The 19,110-nt window shown below is 42.8% G+C and overlaps 1 protein-coding gene and 1 long non-coding RNA gene across 12 annotated transcripts in view; one reads left to right on the top strand and one right to left on the bottom strand.

Annotated features, from left to right (window-relative positions):
* The window catches only part of LOC310669002, a 226,458-nt gene that overhangs the window by 153,773 nt on the left and 53,575 nt on the right, over positions 1–19,110 (top strand). The window lies entirely within an intron of this gene.
* The window catches only part of SEPTIN6 (septin 6), a 54,863-nt gene that overhangs the window by 5,136 nt on the left and 30,617 nt on the right, over positions 1–19,110 (bottom strand). For 5 of the 11 annotated variants that reach the window (XM_083422336.1, XM_083422342.1, XM_083422338.1 and 2 more), the window contains exons 3-9: positions 16,144–16,339; positions 15,174–15,360; positions 14,618–14,779; positions 10,736–10,832; positions 8,703–8,871; positions 7,007–7,139; positions 5,052–5,242 (exon numbers count right to left, since the gene is read on the bottom strand). In XM_083422336.1, the coding sequence (XP_083278462.1) occupies positions 5,052–5,242; positions 7,007–7,139; positions 8,703–8,871; positions 10,736–10,832; positions 14,618–14,779; positions 15,174–15,360; positions 16,144–16,310 (1,106 nt within the window). In that variant the 5' untranslated portion in view covers positions 16,311–16,339. Of the gene's footprint in view, positions 1–32; positions 2,087–3,936; positions 3,983–4,473; positions 4,557–5,051; positions 5,243–7,006; positions 7,140–8,702; positions 8,872–10,735; positions 10,833–14,617; positions 14,780–15,173; positions 15,361–16,143; positions 16,340–19,110 lie in introns of those variants that run through there. The other 6 variants (XM_083422345.1, XM_083422340.1, XM_083422339.1 and 3 more) reach the window with 3 other exon arrangements.

The raw sequence follows: 19,110 nt of genomic DNA, 5'->3' as shown, positions 1-19,110 counted from the left end.
AAAAGAAGAAGAAAAAAAAGTATTAACCAGAATTATTGTACGAAAGAAGTTTATTCTTTTAAAAAAAGTTTTCCATAAAAAATATAGACTGTAACAAAGCAACACAAAGATAGACATTTTGTTACATTTAAGGGGACCTGAAGATTTCAGTGCAAAGATTTCACTTCTAAGTAAGTACTTTGTAATCCAAGACTAATACTCTGATTCTAAGTGTACATGTTTGTCTAGAAATCCAATTAAGGATAATGGGGTCGTGCATGCAAGTTTCCAGGAGAAGGGGAGTCTACACAGAAACACTGTAATCAGATTATAGCTTCTTTCAGCTGTTTGTCTCAGGGATAGCCAACTTTTGCATCCTGAGGTGGGGGGGGTATTCCTAAGGGAGAAAGCTAAGGGACACAAGTGTATTTTACTGCTAAAGGACCTCGCCCTCCCTCACAAGAAGTCTGATTCCATTGCTGAAACTGAAACTGATGCCATCAAATAGAAACAGGTGCTCAGGCAGCTGGGGTTGCTGCAAATCCAAAACAGAGATGAAATGCTGCCATGAAAGCTTCCTCACTTGTGTATTTAAGGAAGACAACCTGCTCTTCTTGGTGTTGAAGGTGACACATATGAGGTCACATCTACACTATCAACTTACATCAGTTGCATACCATCTAATCCAAAATGGCTTTCCCCTCCAAATACCTCTATTCTATGGTTTCCAGGATTTATTTTTTTTTTTGGGGGGGGGGGAATGAATATTAAGCCAGACCATAATTTTTTTCTCAGTATTCTTATGCTATATTTTTCTGCTTCATTAGCTCATATTATATTTCTTTAAACTAGACAGATTTTAGTATTTCACCATTATCTGAACCCTTTGAACTCTCACTTTAAAAATGTAACTCTCCCCACCAAATTAAAGTGAAATACATGTAAAAAAACTGCAGGCTCTGAAAAAACAAATCAGGTTTCCTTTTCCCAAAGGGTGAAACTTCTAAACAAAACCTTCCAGTATAAAAATAAAGCTTTCAATAAATTTTAGTAAAAATGAAGGATATTTTTTAAAAAATTGAATATATGGTTCTTTTCAACTTTTGGGAAGGAAAAATATTTACTATTTTCCAAACTAATTATAAAGCATGAGAAGAAGTCACATTTCTAAAATATAGTTGATGTTTAAGGTGAAATACTTAAATTTAATCAGATTTAAGGGGATAGTCCTGCAATACCAGATTTGAAGCAAGCTTTATTGAAATGAAAGGGTTGCCAGTGAACAGGTTTAGGATATGGTCTGACTTCGTATAAAGGGCCTCCCACGTCCCTAGAAAGAAAGCTGTGGGAATTCTGTTCAGATAAAATAATTCTATCCAAACCATGCTTACTAAGAAGCTGAGTTCCACTGAATTCAGCAGGACTTCTTAGTAAACATGTTATAGGATCAGTCTATTTACCTGGCCTAGTTCTCGATGTGAACAACAGGCCCAAGGACAGAACCTTGAAGCACCCCGCGGGGCACATTTTTCCAGGATGATGATGAACTCTTTGGGTCCCATCAGACAACCCGTTTAAAGTCATATGATACTGATTAAAATGTATAGTGCAGATGGGGACTCACATCCCTGAGGCTTTTTTTCATCAGGCCTTTGTGACAAGTTCTGCAGCTAAAAAGGTGAGGTGTGGGAAAAGGAATCTTTTGCACACAACTTTTTTTTTGCCTTAGAGAGTCTGCAACAGGGCTCAGGCATTGCAGAACAAGTAGTAAGCGAACATGCTGCCCTATCATGCAGTAGCACGCATCAATGCATTAATGAGATGCCGACAAAGAAAGTCTTAGGACATCGGTCCTGCAAGCTTCTGACTAAGACAGAAAAGTACTCAGAGCCTTTCTTATCAGCTCCACAGAAGTGACTGCCAAAGAGTTCTTCACCAAAACAGCCTCTTTTTTGTGTTTAGGAAAAAAGCAAAACAAAAGCAAAAAGGGGTGTGTGTGCAGTGGGGAGGAGATGGGCAGGTGGGTACAGAAATGCACTGCATGTTAATTCAAAATGCGGGGTGGTCGTTTCTGGAGCAAAAGAATAGGATCTACAGGAAACCTGAACTGAAAATGAAAAAAAAAAGAAAAAGGATTAATGTTTATCTGGATTAAAAGGAAGTTAATAAAATATATATGGTTGTAACAGGGGTGGGCAACATACTGTACTTTGGCCACAATGGAAACAAATGAGACATAGAGGTTGTTTGCATGGATATTACATGCAATTTGCTCATTATTACATCAACATGGTGAATTTCAATGATTGCTATATAAATTGTGATACTTCTGTTCTGAACATGAATAATCTAAACAAGGTTGTTTGTATGTTAAATAATTGTCTTTGGAAATAAAGAAACAGCTTCATTAACAGGCAGAGATCAACAGAAAAGAATGAATTTGAGCCAGTGTTTAACTGCCTGGTTCCTGAGCCATTGAGCTCATAAATATTGACATCACATTGTCAAGTGGACTAGATATTTAAAACTGATGTTTAAATCTGGGGTTCCAAATATGCAAGCAAAATATATGCAATACCAAAGAATCTGGGTGCCCACATTTATGTAGCCTGTGGCTGTGCACTGCCCACCCCAGTCCCTCATTTACAGAAGGGAGGGGGAAAACACACACATTAATATGGTTTTTAATTTTACTTAAACATGCTTGAAGACACAGTAGCATGAATGCAGCCTTTGAGTTTTCAGCCGATTGCAGCGGGGTTGTTCACTTAGATGCAAATTGTTTATGCTCTGGCAAAAATGAGGAAGCCACGCAAGGCTTTTCAGGCCAAATCAATACTGGAAAGTGTTTTGTGAATCGTTGAACAGGATTTTTGGCTATTGCACTTGGCAAGGACAAATGCTCCCATTCAGATAGGGCATGTTTGCAAATTGTCTTAGGAACAAAAGAAAGAAAGAAGAAGGCCTATTTGAGCCACTGACCAGCACGCCACAGTCTTGCATATGGTGGCCTGCCAAAAACAATCCAGAGCTAACAAGAACACACAATGTTTACTCCTGCTACTCTCCAGCCCCTAGATATGTTCTCAGGCCCCATATAAAACACTCCTATTGTTTGAGCTTATTTTTTCAAGTCTTGAAGACCAAACCATTGTTTTCCCATCTCACCACTTGCGTCCCTCCCTTTTGTTCTTTATGCTTATTGTTCAGGAGAAAGCACATTTAACCCAGAATAATTCCCATTCAAATTACATACCAGGCCAGACAGGGGAAACAAAACAAATAGCAGCACGAAGGCAGCTTAGATTCAAACAAGATGCCATACTGAACACAAGCACTGTTAAGAGTGCATGCTTCCTTGCTAGCAGCTTGGCTGGCAGGAGGGTAAATTATTGTGGGACCCTAATGTTGACCTCTACCCAGCAACTAGTTGTGTTTTTTTAACGGGGTCACAACTCTGAAGTAGAGCAAGAGGGAAAAGGCAAGAAATGCTGGTTCCACGGATTGTTATATGGGCAATAGGCTTATTAATCCTTTCCTATGTGAAAAAGAGACATGTTGAAATCCCCACCGTCACCACACCACTGCACCTTAGGCTATGAAGAAGTCAAGCAAAGACAAAAAAAATGTGTAAGTAACAGGAGTACATATAAGAACTTAAAAGACAGGTTTTGTGGCTGGTTCATGCTGGACAGAAGGGGATTAAAAAGCCCTTTGCTTCTTGGAAAAAAATGGCAGACACATTATTATTATTATTATTATTATTATTATTAAGATTTGTATATTGCCCTTCATCAGAAGATCTGAGGGCAGTTCACATAACTGGAGCGTGTGTATATGCTGGGATTGCTGGATCAACTAGAGGCCAAACTGCTGGTTCAGAATACATTGTGTCTGTTTGCACAAAGTGCCCATTCGGATCCCACTGCAATGGCTATTTCATTTAGTCAAGCTTACCAGCACAACGTGCCCTCATGCACCATGCAGCAAACGGCAGGGTTAACTGTAAAAATAGCATACAAATGGCAACTAAGGAAGATGAAGGCAACTGAGTGCACCAAAAACAAAAAATGAAAGTGGGGTGGTAGTGATCAGATCTTGATTTTACACCCTGTATTTTTTTCAAAGAAAAAAACCTGACATAAAAGCAACTTGCAGGGCTTGTTCATGATCTACATGCGTAAACTGCTCCAAATTTAAGATATGACAACTCGAGAAATGTTCAAATTGGGGGGAGGAATGATCCCTCTTAACTTCTGGCACCATTTAGAAGACTAAGAGGATAGATTTTACCAGGCAAGGTTGGAAACTCTGTGGCCCTCCAGATGTTGCTGGACTCTTAACTTCCATCAGTCCTGGTCAGCATGGCCAGTGGTAAAGGAATGATGTGTACTGTAATCCATCAACATCTGGAGGGCACAGGTTCCCCTCCTCTTTTTTAAAGGCTCCCTACCTTTGTCCCTGTGATTCAAGCACTGGAATGGAGCAACGTACCAAAGCCCAAAGTACTGAAGTTGAAGGCTAGATGATGAAGTGTTGCTCTATCCCTCCATGTCTGTGATGAAAGCCCTATATGCCTGCCATTGGTGATGACGAGCGGCAACCAGTTCAATTTGATACAAAAGTGAAAATAAACGATATGCCAAAAAGGTTAGGATCCCTGCCGATGGGGTGAGCTGATTAAGATGTAGACACTGCTGCCCCATGGAATAATTAAAATGTGGCCTCTGTACAGCGGTCAGCATATAAAAAAACAACTTGTTGTCAGGCGATTCCTGTATGCTAGCACAGGCCTAGACTTGTGCTATAGGAATAGGTTTTCCTGATAGGCCTTTCACTTGTCTAGCTTTTGCCAGCATGAAATCAAGGTGGGCCAAAGACTTGTGGGGCAGGGGAAACACTTTCAGCGACAACTGTTTGAGGTAGAACATTGTAGTCTCCCACCATACTGTCCCAAACCCTTGCCTGTACTCAGGCCAGGGTCTGAGCAAAGGGCTTACAAAAGCCAAGGCAAGGGCAGTGGTGGGAGAAAATGATGAGGCAAAATGCCACCCAACTGAAAACCAACTTACTTCTTCCTCTCCTTGTCCCTTTTCAGAGTTTGCGAGCCTCCCGCCTGCTGAGCCTGAGACTGGAGTAATTCGGCCGCCGTCTTCCTCTGCTTAAATGCGTTGACTTCATCATCCAGGGATTTCTTCTTGTCCTCCACTTTCTTCTTTTCGTCCTGGTGCAGCTTCTTCAGGCGGTCAAATTTCTCATGCAACTGGAATGGAAGCCCAGGGTAAAAATATGCATGAGTGCAAAAACAGGGAGCTGGGGGATAGATGCTTGGCGTAAAGAGATTTCAAAGCTATGCTGCAGGGAGCCTTCAGGTTCCTCATAAACCTACCATGGGGATCCTCAAAAAGGAAATCAGTGATGATGTTCCTGAAAGACAGCTTGCCCACTGCTACTGCTTTCCCTACAGAATGCAAAGCTACAATGGAGTGTTGAGGGTATACTCTGCACAAGGCAACCACAAGACCTAGTAATTCTGCACTGCTTGCAGGAATTTGGAGAAGCAAGTCAATGCCTATGTTCACACATTGCAGTAAGCCATAAGCTGGGGTGTGGGATCTTTTGGGCCTGGTGGATCATATCATTATCTGGTCCCACCCCTGCAGGCCAACTTAGGCAGGTGGGCAAGAGGACAAACCCACCAATCACATGACAGGTGCATTGTCCTGCCCACCGGTCAGTCCCTTTTGCTATGCTAAATGACTGTTGGGTGCTTGTAAACCACAGCAGAAGAGACTTTGCCAACCCTATGCTCAACAAAGCACCAAGCAGAGGGCTGGCACAGCTGTTTTCTGCAGGGATTGGCTTCATGGCTGAGTTCTCCAAGGAGAACTCTGTCATGCAGCCGATCCAGCAGTGTGAACACCTTTACTGTGATAGGCTGCGCAACTGAGACTCTGTTGGGCAGCCAATCCATACATGTTCCAACCTGCTCCATAACTGATGTCACATACGGTATTAGGTGGGTTGTTTGGGAGAAACGGTGTTGTGGACCAAGCTGTGACCCATAGTGGGCCAAATTTGGCCCACAAGGCAGAGATTCCCCATTTCTGTCACAGCCATGGCTTGGTTTCTGTGCACATGTGAAGTCATGCCTGCTTTGCTGCTCTCAGCTCATACCAAGAAGAAACAATCTTCTGAACTAGGAATCATGGTTTGTTTCATCCCCAACCAAGCACAATCTGTAGCTGAGGATTGTTCTTAGATTACAGACTATGATTTCTTGGGAGCAAAAGCACGTACCGCATGATCACAAGTTCAAACAAAATGCTATGCCAGAGACCATGGTATGTTTCTTTCCAGTAGAAGCCAGGAAAAGCAAAGCAGGTAGACAATGAGAAAAGGGTTTTGTAGCAAGATCGAGAGGAAAATCAGGAGAAGATGCATGTAGTATTATAGGAATGTGAGAGGGTGAGCAAATAGCCCTGCTTTCAAAATCAGAAATTATTCAACCTATTGAATACCTATTTCTTCCTATAGCTGCCACTGATATAGTGTTGATTTTTTCCTTTGCTTACTCTCTGCCCCCCTCCCCCACTCAAATTAATTAGACATAACTGAAGACACAACATATTTATAGTGAGGGATAGTCTTCCAGGAGTCTGCTGCTAGGTCCTTGCCTGGGAGACTCCTAAAACACTGGTTACATGGATAAGTTTTCAGCTGTTAACTTTAAAATACACAAGCGTGCCATGGTGTGGAAGTGAACCAACAAATGTGAGGTGATAAAATAGTGCTAGCTTTACTACACCAATAACAAAAATTATGTGATTTTTAATTTAAATTTAATATTAAAATTAATATTAATTTTGTTTGATTTGTATATTTTATAATAAAAAGAAAAATTTAGCACTAGTTAGCCTTGATTAATCTGCAGAAATAAACCTCCCTGGTTACAGTTAACCTTAACAACACACACAGTTTAAGCCAAAAATCAGAGAACACAGTCAATAAAAGTTATCACGTTAACCTCTTTTTCAGCCTCTTTCAATTCCGCTTCTTTCTCCTTAACTCTCTGCACAAACATTTGCCGCATTTCCTCCTCCTTTTTCTGCAGCTCTCCCAGGAACTCATTCCTTTTGGCCTCGTAGGTTTCTTGTAAACTAAGGTGACAGGATGGAGGATGAGGAGATAAAAGAAACATTTCAGAGAGATACAGAACAGGGAAAGCAAAAGGATCAAATTTGGTTTCCCACTCACGCAACCAGAAACCTACTAATGCCGCAAGAGTATACAAATATGCATTGCTGTGAAAACGCTGAACTGTGTGAAACAGGACCTCAAATCTCAAAACGCCGTGTCTTCGGTTTTTGTTAAAATTAAATGCTGCACGTTTCTAGACTTCAAGGTTGAAAAGGGGGAACTTTAAAAACCTTTGGTAAACTGAGGCTGGTAAGTTTCTTCTCACTGCAACAAACCTCCTTGTGACAAGAATGAAATAATCTTTCAATAATCAAATTCCCTCTGAGGGAATCTAAAATTCTGTGTTCAGAAAGGAAGGCTGAGTAACTCTCTTGCCTATTTGCTGTGCACAATTTATTATTCTTCAATTGTTTGCAGCTTCAAATTATTTTAAGGTATTTTTAAGATCAAGACAGCATAGATGGAAGAGATTTTAAGGACGTGGAGAGATCAGAAACCATGCAAGGAATGGCACATGACACTGCCCATATATGTTTCCAAACACTTCACTAAAGCCATGAGGACTACAAACTAAATTTTCAAAAACATGACACGAGATTCTTTGAATGTCAAAATTTGTTACAGGACATGTGTTCCAGACACACACTACTAAACCCCAAATTTAGTGTTCCTCTCTGTGTTCCATGGCCAATTAACAAAGCGTTGGCACTGTTCATTTAATATTTTCTAAGTGGACAAGTGTTCCTTTCAAGACATGTCTCACCAATGCCTAGTAATAATATTCTGGTGAAATACAGGCGTCCCCCCACTTACGCGGGGGTTACGTTCCCAGATGCTGTGCGTATATGTGAAATAGTGTAAAGTGGGGAGGACACTGTTGAGAGAGGCTGGGAAGTCTCTCTCTCTCTCAGCAAATCCCATCCATCACACCCACCTTCCCTGGGTGGCGATGCGCCCTTGCACATGCATGTGTGTGACCTGCCTGCCTCCAGTGACTGGAAGATTGAGCTAGAGGTCAGTGGGTCCAATGGGCCATTGACTGGGTGGCTCCCAGTGCCCAGTGCCACTGCAGGGCCTCTCAGCACTCTCCCTGTTAAGTCTTGGAAGCTGCTGGAGACAGTTTGTTTTTATTTATTTCTCCGCCATCCCCCACCCAAGAAATAATGTTGCTGCTTGCTTTGGGGGCAGCAGCGGCCAGAGGGCAGAGGGTCTCTCAGCTGCTGCCCAAGGAACAAAACTGATAAAAGAGAACAAGCAAAGGGATGGGCAGGTTGAGTAGAGAGTGATGGCTCTGCAGGCCAAGGAAGAAGAAAGTCAAGGAGGATGAATGTGTGGGGGCAATGAGACACTCTGAGCAGCCATGCAAGCTGTCCCCCCTCCCCACACTCTCCAGCTCTGTCCTGCTCTTTTCACACTGTTTTGGATCCACTTTCTGGTTCAAGTTATTTATTTATTTCGCCGCCGTGCGTAAACGCGGTCGCACCACGAGTGGAATGGCCGTAAGTGGGGGGATGCCTGTATACCTGAATGGCTTGCTGTCTGGATCAGTGTCCTTAAATCCCATTTCCTCCAGTTTACATCGCCGGTACAACTCGTAATGGCGCGTGTGTGTCTGTTCACGGAGATCCTCCATGTTGACACGGATCAACATCTCTCTTAGCTTCACAAAGTCACAGTGCGCTTCGTTTTCCACTGTTCATGGTAAAAAAAGGAAGGGCCACTTGAATGCAGGCGGCTCTAAGCATGTGTTACACAGGGTCCTCCATAGTTAAGGAAACAAGAAGTTTGAACCTCCCCTTGAGGGGAAAAAGAACTGGTACAGTGAAGCCTATACAGTGCTCCAAAAAACCCCCAAAAAAACAACAACCCCAAACCAGGAACTTGGAGAAAACATGGAAAGGTGGCAAAAGTTGGATGATAGAGGAACAGGGAGGAAATGGTATATAATAGCTGTAATATTTCAAAACATTCTTAGACATAAACAGATTATTACTCCAGAAAAGTCTACCCACCCACAGTAAACCCCAGAAAAGTTTTCTCTCTCAGTTTAGCTCTTACTGGCACTTATTTTCAGCAGCATTCACTATGGGTGTTCTCCATAACATCACCTACATTATCAGTACCCTGTAAGACAGCTAGATGGATTTAGCTTAAGGTAAGTACAACTGAAACATTGGCAATGACTAGGTGGCTGCTAGTGCGTCATCAGAAAATGAGAAGAGGGAGCACGTATGTATTGATAATTTCTATGTGCAAATTTAGAAAGAATTGCTATAATTCAAATAGAAATACATCTCACAGCAACCTAGTGACCTGTGTCTGCTAACTACTGGTGAGCAACTTCAAGGTCTCTCCTGCTCATCTTTCTTATAGCTATTTATCTTTAAACTGAGGGCTGCAAAGCAGCTCCCACTGCTACCTAGCAACGGCTCCCAAATATTTGGGAAACCAAGGATGAACCAGAACCACGTCAGGAGAGGAATTCATCTTGGCTAAGACTGGTGCAGCAGTCGCTCTGCTCTGTTATTCAGCCAAATGTAAAAAGAGAATTCTGGTTTCCCAGTTTTGTACTGTGCTGGGCCAGCATGCTGGTGTGGAAATGCTATATATAAGTCCTTGTAGTTTACTAGATGTTGAAGCTCTGGCCTGGAGTAATTTCTCATCGTTGCCAGATGTGTAGGGCCTGGCTGTGGTAGCCATGCTTAGGGTAACCATTGTTAGTTAGGGAATGGCATACTCTAACATGCTAGGCCCGGCCCCGTATTTCCAGGGTTAGCCACCGAAATAAAGGTTGAAGTGACATGCTACAACACTTTATTCCCATCTGATACTGAACTGGTTTTCCACACCATCTTCCAATGCAAAGAATAAACCATTTTCACCCACAGGGTTGTCATGGGGATAAAGCAATGCTATTTTGTTCCCACACAGAATTGCGGGCCAGTGGGTGCTTTCATTTTTTTATGGGGAGGTACAGCTGGCTGCCAGTCATCTATTCATATAGGCATTTACGCAGTACACATAAAAACACTTCGATCTTTTCCATTTGCGTATTTTGAACCTTTTCCTATCTCTGTGGAGTGAGGCTTAGATAACATAGCAGGGGATAAGGCCTGTATGTAGTATTGTGGGGAATTACCCACCAGAGATTCAAGAAACATTGCATCACTTTTGTGAGGCCGGAATCTAGAAGTGAGGCCCAAGAAAAAAAAAATTAAAACATCCACTTGATCAGGATTTTCCCATTTATTCCATACTTGAGTATTGAGGTGCAGCGAACAAGCAATCTGGGAACCTAGCAAGAAAATGGCTGGACTACAAACAAAGGGCTCTGGGGTTTTCTATATTCATTTTAAAATAAACAGAATTTTACTGGCAGGAGGGGCTACCTGTCTGCCTCGTGAATATCATCCCACCAACTACAATTCTGGCTGGACCTGTTTTTTTCCAGATGTCTCTAATTCCTGCTACTTTTACGTAGGTTCACTGTTCTGCACACATCAATAGCAACTCTGGTCTGGGCAAAAATGTCACCACAGCCAGAGCCATCACTTACCCTGCACCGTCCCCCAGGGATACTGCCGGGCCTTCATCATTTTGTTCCCTATCTTGATTTCTTCTGTGCTGCCAATCACGGCAAAAGGTAAATGGGCCTAAAACAGAAGCAATTCAAACAATAATCATAAGGGACATGGCATACCTTTTTATTTCTTTTTTTCCTTTTTCCTTTTCTTTTAGAACTTGTAAAGGTGGTTTCATTGCTTTTAGAGTTTGTTGAAACGATTTTGTTGTGGTTTCCCCACCCCACCCCTGAACTTCTGGGTGGTGGTTGTTTTAAATCTTGTACTCCTTGCAGGTAAATGTGTTAAATAACATGGGTGGTATTCAAGGCTAGCCCTACTCAGAGTAGACCCACTGAACTTAGTGGGCATGACTAGCTTAGGTTTATTAATTTCAGTGAGCTTGCTCTGAGTAGGACTTGGCTGAATACCACCCCCATATCTACAGCCGTTTTCCAGAATGCTCAAAGTGTTTGACAATAAACCTGAAAAGACAGAGATAGCACACTAGGATCCTGTTATGATTCTTCCCAGTCTTTCTCATGAAGGATTTGGATAATTACTAAACCGCACACAACCCAAAATGTTTCATGGTTTATTATTTATATGGTGCTATTAGCCAGCAGGTACTTTTTACAATGCACAGGAGTGTTAGGTCCCTTCCCCCAAGGAGCTTACAATCTAAAATTCTCCACAGCAGAACCAACAGAAGAAAGGAAGTGGACAGCAGGGGAAGAATATGTGATTGATTCTGTTACAAGTGCTTAGGCACAGTTACCACAGATTATGAGAGGAGGGGTTCTGCCTAAAGCATAGCGGAAAACATGAGTTTTTAGATTACCCCTTGTTCTTTCATTTAAAGTACAGACACATTATCATTTTACACTCTGAAGCTATCAATGGGACAGAAAGGCAAGAAAAATTCATAGGAAGCTGCTTTATACTGAGTCAGTTACTAGTTGCGTCCATCTAGTTCAGCACTGCCTGCACTGACTGGCAGCATCTCTCCAGATGCTGTAGACCTGAGCTCCAGCCCTTCATCCAGTAGGACTGGATTTATAGCTCTGGCTAGTGCTGCTTCTTAGGGATGCGGGTGGCGCTGTGGGTTAAACCACAGAGCCTAGGACTTGCTGATCAGAAGGTCAGCGGTTCTAATCCCCGCGACGGGGTGAGCCCCCGTTGCTCGTTCCCTGCTCCTGCCAACCTAGCAGTTTGAAAGCACCTCAAAGTGCAAGTAGATAAATAGGTATCACTCTGGCGGGAAGGTAAAGGGCGTTTCCGTGCGCTGCTCTGGTTTTCCAGAAGCGGCTTAGTCATGTTGGCTACGTGACCTGGAAGTTGTATGCCAGCTCCCTTGGTCAGTAAAGCAAGATGAGCGCCGCAACCCCGGAGTCGGCCACGACTGGACCTAATGGTCAGGGGTCCCTTTACGTTTTTAGTGCTGCTTCTTACTGGGGCAGTTGCCTCTCTCCCAGAAGAACCTGACAGGTGAAAAGCAGCATTGCACCTTATGCACTCAAATTCCTGACCAGTTAAATAGCAGAAATCTTGCCATGCGTCTTCTCCAGCTGCAGATTTTGATACAGCAAATCTGGCAACGTCAGCCCAGACACACTCAGGAACAACGGATCTTTCCATGTATGGCAAGATTTGCATTAAACAAAAACAACCCTGAATGTGTTATAGACGACCTTTGCGTTCTTTCATTTCAAAATCATCCTTACACACAAGCGGATCACGCAATAGATATTTATACCAAAGCAGATCACAATTCTAGGTTTGGAAAAGGAAAAGGCGCCAAGCACAGGAACAGCACGGCTCCCCAGCCATGAGAAACACACACCTCCACCCTACAGGAAATGAATGGGAAATGCTATTACTTGCAGCACTGCACAGCAAGAGCCAGGGATGGCTGCCAGAAAAAGAAACACATTTCGAAAAGCAGCAGGGGTGGTAGGGGATATAAGGTTGTGTTAGTGACTGAAAAAGTGATCCCTTGAGAAAATATCTACAAGGCTGGGTTTTGTGCATAGCTACACACTTGCTCAATGCAACTGTGACAATAATACTACAGCTACACATAGCTATTATAATAAAAAACTGTTTCTATGCTATTTTGGTGAGACTCAGCATAATGCATGTGGGCAGGGCTGCAGAGCGCTTAATACTTTTCTCATTCATCCCCTCAACCTATATCAATTTATAAAGCGGGAAGTCCGTGCACAGAATAAAGGTAAAGGGCCCCCTGACCATTAGGTCTAGTTGTGGCCGACTCTGGGGTTGTGGCGCTCATCTCGCTATATTGGCGGAGGGAGCCGGCGTACAGCTTCCGGGTCATGTGGCCAGCATGATTAAGCCGCTTCTGGTGAACCAGAACAGTGCACGGAAACGCCGTTTACCTTCCCACCAGAGCAGTACCTATTTATCTACTTGCACTTTGAGGTGCTTTCGAACTGCTAGGTTGGCAGGAGCAGGGAACGAGCAACGGGAGCTCACCCTGTCGCGGGGATTCAAACCGCCGACCTTCTGATCGGCAAGTCCTAGGCTCTGTGGTTTAACCCACAGCGCCACACGTGTCCCTTGTGCACAGAATAGGAGGGTGCTAAATTGGGCAGCTCAGGTGGGGTAAGAGCAACTCCGCGCCCCCCACAAGAGTTGGGTTCAGGCCCCTCCCTTCCAACTGGTATGCAGATGAGAGCTGCAATCTCAAGTCTCCTAAAATCAGTGGTAGCAGAGAGAGACATGCAGGCACCAGCTCTCACCCACTCTGGCAGTAAATTGGGGGGGGGGGCTGCCCTTTGCCAACCAAAAGCATTGTGAGGGGAGAGTGAAATGGGCTAATTTGAAGAACTAAATGCAGGAGAGAATGTGTCAGCTTCTAACTGACACACTAATTCCAAAAGAACGTGAATTTTCATTGGTCCATGACTTGTAATTCTTATTTCAGACATGCATATCCAAGTCATCAATGTGCTACTCAGCGTGTTTCATGGTTGATGTGTCAGGCCACAGTTCAAACACTCCTCTCAACTTGGGTTTCCAGCTTTTTTGGGACTACAATTCCCATCATCCGTCCTACTAGCTAGAGATGGTGGGAGTTGTAGTCCAAAAACAGCTGGAGACCCAAGTTTGGGGAAAGCCTGCACTAGGGTTATACCTATGTGTGGACTACATACTATCTATGGAATAGGATTTACAGACCTCTAGTGTTGTCAGGGTGGTTTTGGTTTTTTGTGTAAGAAGCCAACACCTCCCAAGCTGCTAGTCCCTATGGCTTAAAGGGTGCCAAAGTGGTTTCGGATAAGCTTAACCATGAACAAGGAGCACTTCTTCCATGCAGTACCTTAGCGAAAAACCCTGATATGCTCTCAGCTTCAGGGCAAGTTCTTTTTAGCACTTCATTCCACCAAGGTTCATCTGAGTGAGGCAATGGCCATGTTCACACATGCCCCAAATCCTGGTTTAATATGCCAGGGTATGTACTTAAATTTTGGGCTTAATGTTGCATGAGAATACAGCTGGTGCCTATGAAAGTAAAGCCAACAAATCTCTCACACTGCAGTCAAGAAAAATGTTCTGCCCACCAGGTTATTTCAGCTGCTGAAAGATTTGTTTTTCACTATCACATCACTCTTGGCTGAGACAATATGGGTGCACTTTCATAAAATACACCCCACACTCTATATGTAAAAATAACAACGGCAGAATTTACATTGTGCCTTTTGAACATTCAAAGTGCTTAGAGTACATCATCAAGGAAATCATAACAACAGCCCTATAAAATGGCAGGCTGGTATATTTACCCCTGTTTTGCAAACGTAAGAGACAGAAGGAAATTTGCCCAGAATAAACTATAGCAGCTGGCATTATTGCCTTACATTCATAGTCCCGTTTATCTCTGCCACGGACTCGTCATCTGTAGGGAACTGATAGATCTGCACCCCATTGCTGACAAGCTCACTTGTGATCTTAATCTTGAATTTCGTCAGCTCGCTTTTGGAAATGGCATCGGATTTGGCGATTATAGGAATGATATTTACCTGTGGAGAAACCAAGAAACAAGAAGAGGGAGGGGGGCTTTGAATGTTTAAAGTTGCCCTAAGTTTCTCATTGAACATATGAAACGACCTTGCACTGAACAACCTTACACTTAGCCCATTAATGTCCACTCTGAAAATAAGTAGCTATGGTCTCAGGTAGGGAGCCGATATTTGCTTTACCTGCTGCCTGATCTTTCTTAACTGGTGATGGCAGGGATTGAACCTGGGACCTTCAGCATGCAGAGCACCTGGTCTGCCACTGAGCTTTGGCCCATCCCCAAAGTATAGGAAACAACGTGGTAGATTTGAAAAAGAAGGAAGCAATTCGTAGTTGAGCTGAGACGAGAATAACGACCAATGACATTTCCCCTCTGGGTGTCAACCTAACTCCTACCTTGCTATCGAGCTTCTTCATTGTTACCAAATCCAGGGATTTCAAAGAGTGGCCCGTGGGGGCAATGAAGTACAAGCAGGCATGGATGCGGGAGTCATGGTAGTTATGTAGCACCCGCTTGATCTTCAGTTCCTCTTGCAGGTAAGATTCGAACTGGGCATCAATGAATTCCACAATAGATTTATAGCTTTGTAAGAAAGAAAGAGGGAGAAAACATGGAACATGTTGTGATAAGTGAAATCGTCCAATGCTTCAATCATTAAAGAAGCAAAAGTTTCTTCCTAATTTCTTCCCACAAAGCCTTTCATGAAAAGCAATGTCTCCCCCTCAAAGCCATCCTTGAGGCTACCAGGGCCATTCCGATGAGCAAACACATCTCCACAGAGTCAATTCAGACAATACAATGATGGTCAACTTGCAAAGTGAAGCAAAACAAAACAAAACAAAACTATCATGCTCATAATACTACTATTACCACTACAGGGTGAGTCTTTTAAAGGAGACCCCGTGGAACATGTATCCAGGGGGCTCTTTTAAAGGACTCACCCTGTAACAGTGGTCTGCTCCATCTGAGCAATGTAGAACCACAAAAAAAAAAACCTAATGGAAGAAGATCGCAACTGTGTATTTTGCAAGCTGGAAAAAGTTGGTGACTTTGGGGCAGTTCATAGACATGAAGCTGTATCATGCAAACACACAGACTGGTTCATTTAGCCCAGTGTTCACTAACCTGGCGCCCATTCTGGTTGGGGCTGATGGGAGCTGTTGTCCCAAAACATCTGGAGAGAACCAGGTTGGTGAAGCCTGATCTAGGCAACTTGTCTGATATAACACAGATTCCTAGATCTTTCCCCCAATTGGCTACTAATATATATTCAGAGCTGACAATCATTGACTGTTAGACAAGCAATAAATTGGGGGGGGGGGGGAGACCTGATTTCCATTTAATCAAGAACAAACTTTTGCTTACCTGTCCTCTTTGTTAATCTGATCTCCAAAGCCCACTGTGCTAACAATGGTCAGTTTCAGATGGACATTGCTTTCCTGGAGATCGTAAGTACTGGATTTCAGCTGAACTCCTGGCTGCGAATGAGAGGCTGGCTCACCTTCAAACTTGGTATTGAAAAGGGTATCCATCAACGTTGATTTCCCAAGCCCTGTTTCTCCTTTGGGGAAGGGGGGAGGGAAGCAAAATGTTTTACAAGACATTAAAAATACACAGTGCCTCATTTTGGGCCTGTAGTTAGTTAAACAAGTTGAACATTACACAACAGAGTCAGAACAGTGCCGATGAAAATTGTTTATTTTTGTCTTATGTATTTAGAAGCCTACTTTCCCATTGTCTGTATTCAAAGCAAATAACAAACAACAATTAAAAATCATCATCAAACAAATCGAAGACCCATAAAATCCACTGGAAAGCAGCAGAAAGCATAAATCCCCAACATCTCAAACAGTGAAGCACACACAGCTTTTCAAAAGAATTCAGACTAGGGCTAGGAGATAATAGAATAGTTTGCTCAGGGTTGTTTCTAAAAATACAAAGATAAAAATAAAGTACCATAAAAAGACAGCATACATTAATTTTAAAAGATTCTGGAAAAAATGATTTTTTTGATTATGTTAGTCCAGCACGTTTCAGCTCAGGTGAGCCTTCTTCACAGTCGTAAATCACTGGTTGTTTTATCTATGGCTCAAAGACCATCCACCCTACAGGCAGAATACCGTATTTTTTGCTCTATAGGACTCACTTTTTCCTTCCTAAAAAGTAAGGGGAAATGTGTGTGCATCTTATGGAGCAAATGCAGGCTGCACAGCTATCCCAGAAGCCAGAACAGCAAGAGGGATTGCTGCTTTCACTGTGCAGCGATCCCTCTTGCTGTTCTGGCTTCTGAGATTCAGAATATTTTTTTTCTTGTTTTCCTCCCCCAAAAACTAGGTGCGTCTTGTGGTCTGGTGCGTCTTATAGAGCGAAAAATACGGTAACTCTGCCTGGAAGGACAATAATATTTTCACAGCCCAGTTAAAACCCATAAGAGAAAGGGCCAACTGTATCTAAGAAAGATTCAATTGAAGTAATATGACACCCATTTATATAATGTGTGATATTCGCCCACCAACTGCTCATCTGTCTTTTTAGACAGTCATCATTCTCTGTACTGAGGTAAATTATCCTTAACATGTAATTGTTTAACACTGCCTACACATGTGAAATATCTTCTTTTTTTTAACATTATGCCTTCCTTTACAGCGATTTCATCTCACATGGATATAACTTGTTTAGTATTTCTCTTGATATTCAAAATTTAATTAAAACATTAGTAATAAAAGGGAGAGAGGGCCAACTGGTCAGAGTTAGAGCAGTACAACAATCCAATTGCAAAGCTGATAATTTAAAGGTGATACTTCAAGTGTATGGGTTTTTTTAATAAAAAAAAAGTCTTGCTGTTATTTTCTCATCCTTTATTTTATCTAGCTGCAGTTCCATTTCAGGTGCTTTTATTAAAAAAGCATTTGGATTTTGCAAAGGTGTATCTAAGCATCCTTTGTAGCAGCAATCTAAATGTGTGGATAAGGCTCTCCATCAAAATCTAGCAACATCAACCAAGAGCGATGTTACAACTGCTGATCTGTCTCCAGCCTTTCTTTCTTTTTAGTAGTACATTAATGCACTGACACACATTTCCTGCATCACAGACCAGGAAAGCATTTGCCCTCAGGGGATGGGGGAAGGCAGGGAAACCTAAGCCATTACAAGAGAAAATGCCTTTTAGTCCATTAAAAAAAAATCCATCCACTTTTAGCAGGCAGGTTTTTTGGTTTTTTTTAAGGAGAGCGAATTCCCAGATTCCCAGCTTTCATTTAAAAAAACAAACCAATACGTTTTTAGCATTTGTATAACCTGAGATAACAGGCAAAGCGTTCAGACCCTGTTCTTCTCATTTGCTTGTGTGTGATAAACCAGCCCACTCCCCTTCTTTCAGTGATTTATTTTGCTTGCCCATTGGTAGAATTATTGCAGATGCCCATGGTTGTGAACCCCTTTCGTTCTGGGTTAACGCTGCAGTGTGAGTACTGCCTCGAAATCACTACCTTGGAGCCAAATGTCATGTTGCCGTGGTAACCTAGATAGTATCAGGTAGGGCAGGCTGAGGAACTGTTTTTCAGTCAAAGGCCACATTCCCTCAAAGGGGGGGAAATCTGTTGAGGGCTGTATGCTGGGGGTGGTGTGACTGAAGAATGGTGAACCTGGCTCACTATTACTTCAAGTAGTTGAGGACGATTCTCAGGACATTATCAAAACTATAAAACCTGCATTGTTGGTACCACTTTTGACAGGCCATGGCTTCATACAACACATTCTGAGAATTATACCTTCAATAAGGGGCACTGATAATTGGATGATGGGGGTGGTGTGGCTGAAGGCCTTGGAGCCAGAACTAAAAGTAAACAGGACATCCACTTTTCTCACTTTCTGCCACCCCACTTTCTCTCTTGACACTTCCTTCCACCCGTTTCCCCCACCCTCCTGAAACTAGGCTGCGGGACTCATGTAGACCTGAGGCTGTAGGTTTCCACCACTGATGCAAGTCACAAGTTAGTCCACTGAGCTACTCCAAAGGAGGTATGGTCCTGGTGAGGAAAGCAGCAATGTGTCCTGTGCAAGGCCCATACAATATGGCACTTCCATAGATTGCCACGGCAGCATGATCACATGTACGAACTGGGACCAAGTTCTTTACCACACAAGAGCCACCCCACTGAAAAGTGGAGCTCATCCTGACATAATTACCAGCGCTCACCACATGATGGCACATTCAGTTCACTATGGTGAACCTGGCTCACCATTACCTCTGGTAGTTGAGGACGATTCTCAGGACAATATCGAAACTATAAAACTTACATTGTTTTTGTACTACTTTTGATGGCCATGACT

The sequence above is a fragment of the Podarcis tiliguerta genome (assembly GCF_965153285.1).
Source record: "Podarcis tiliguerta genome assembly, chromosome: Z".
Taxonomy (NCBI): Eukaryota; Metazoa; Chordata; class Lepidosauria; order Squamata; family Lacertidae; genus Podarcis; species Podarcis tiliguerta.
The sequence above is the reverse complement of the archived record's forward strand: the minus strand, read 5'-3'. Positions and strand labels throughout refer to the sequence as shown.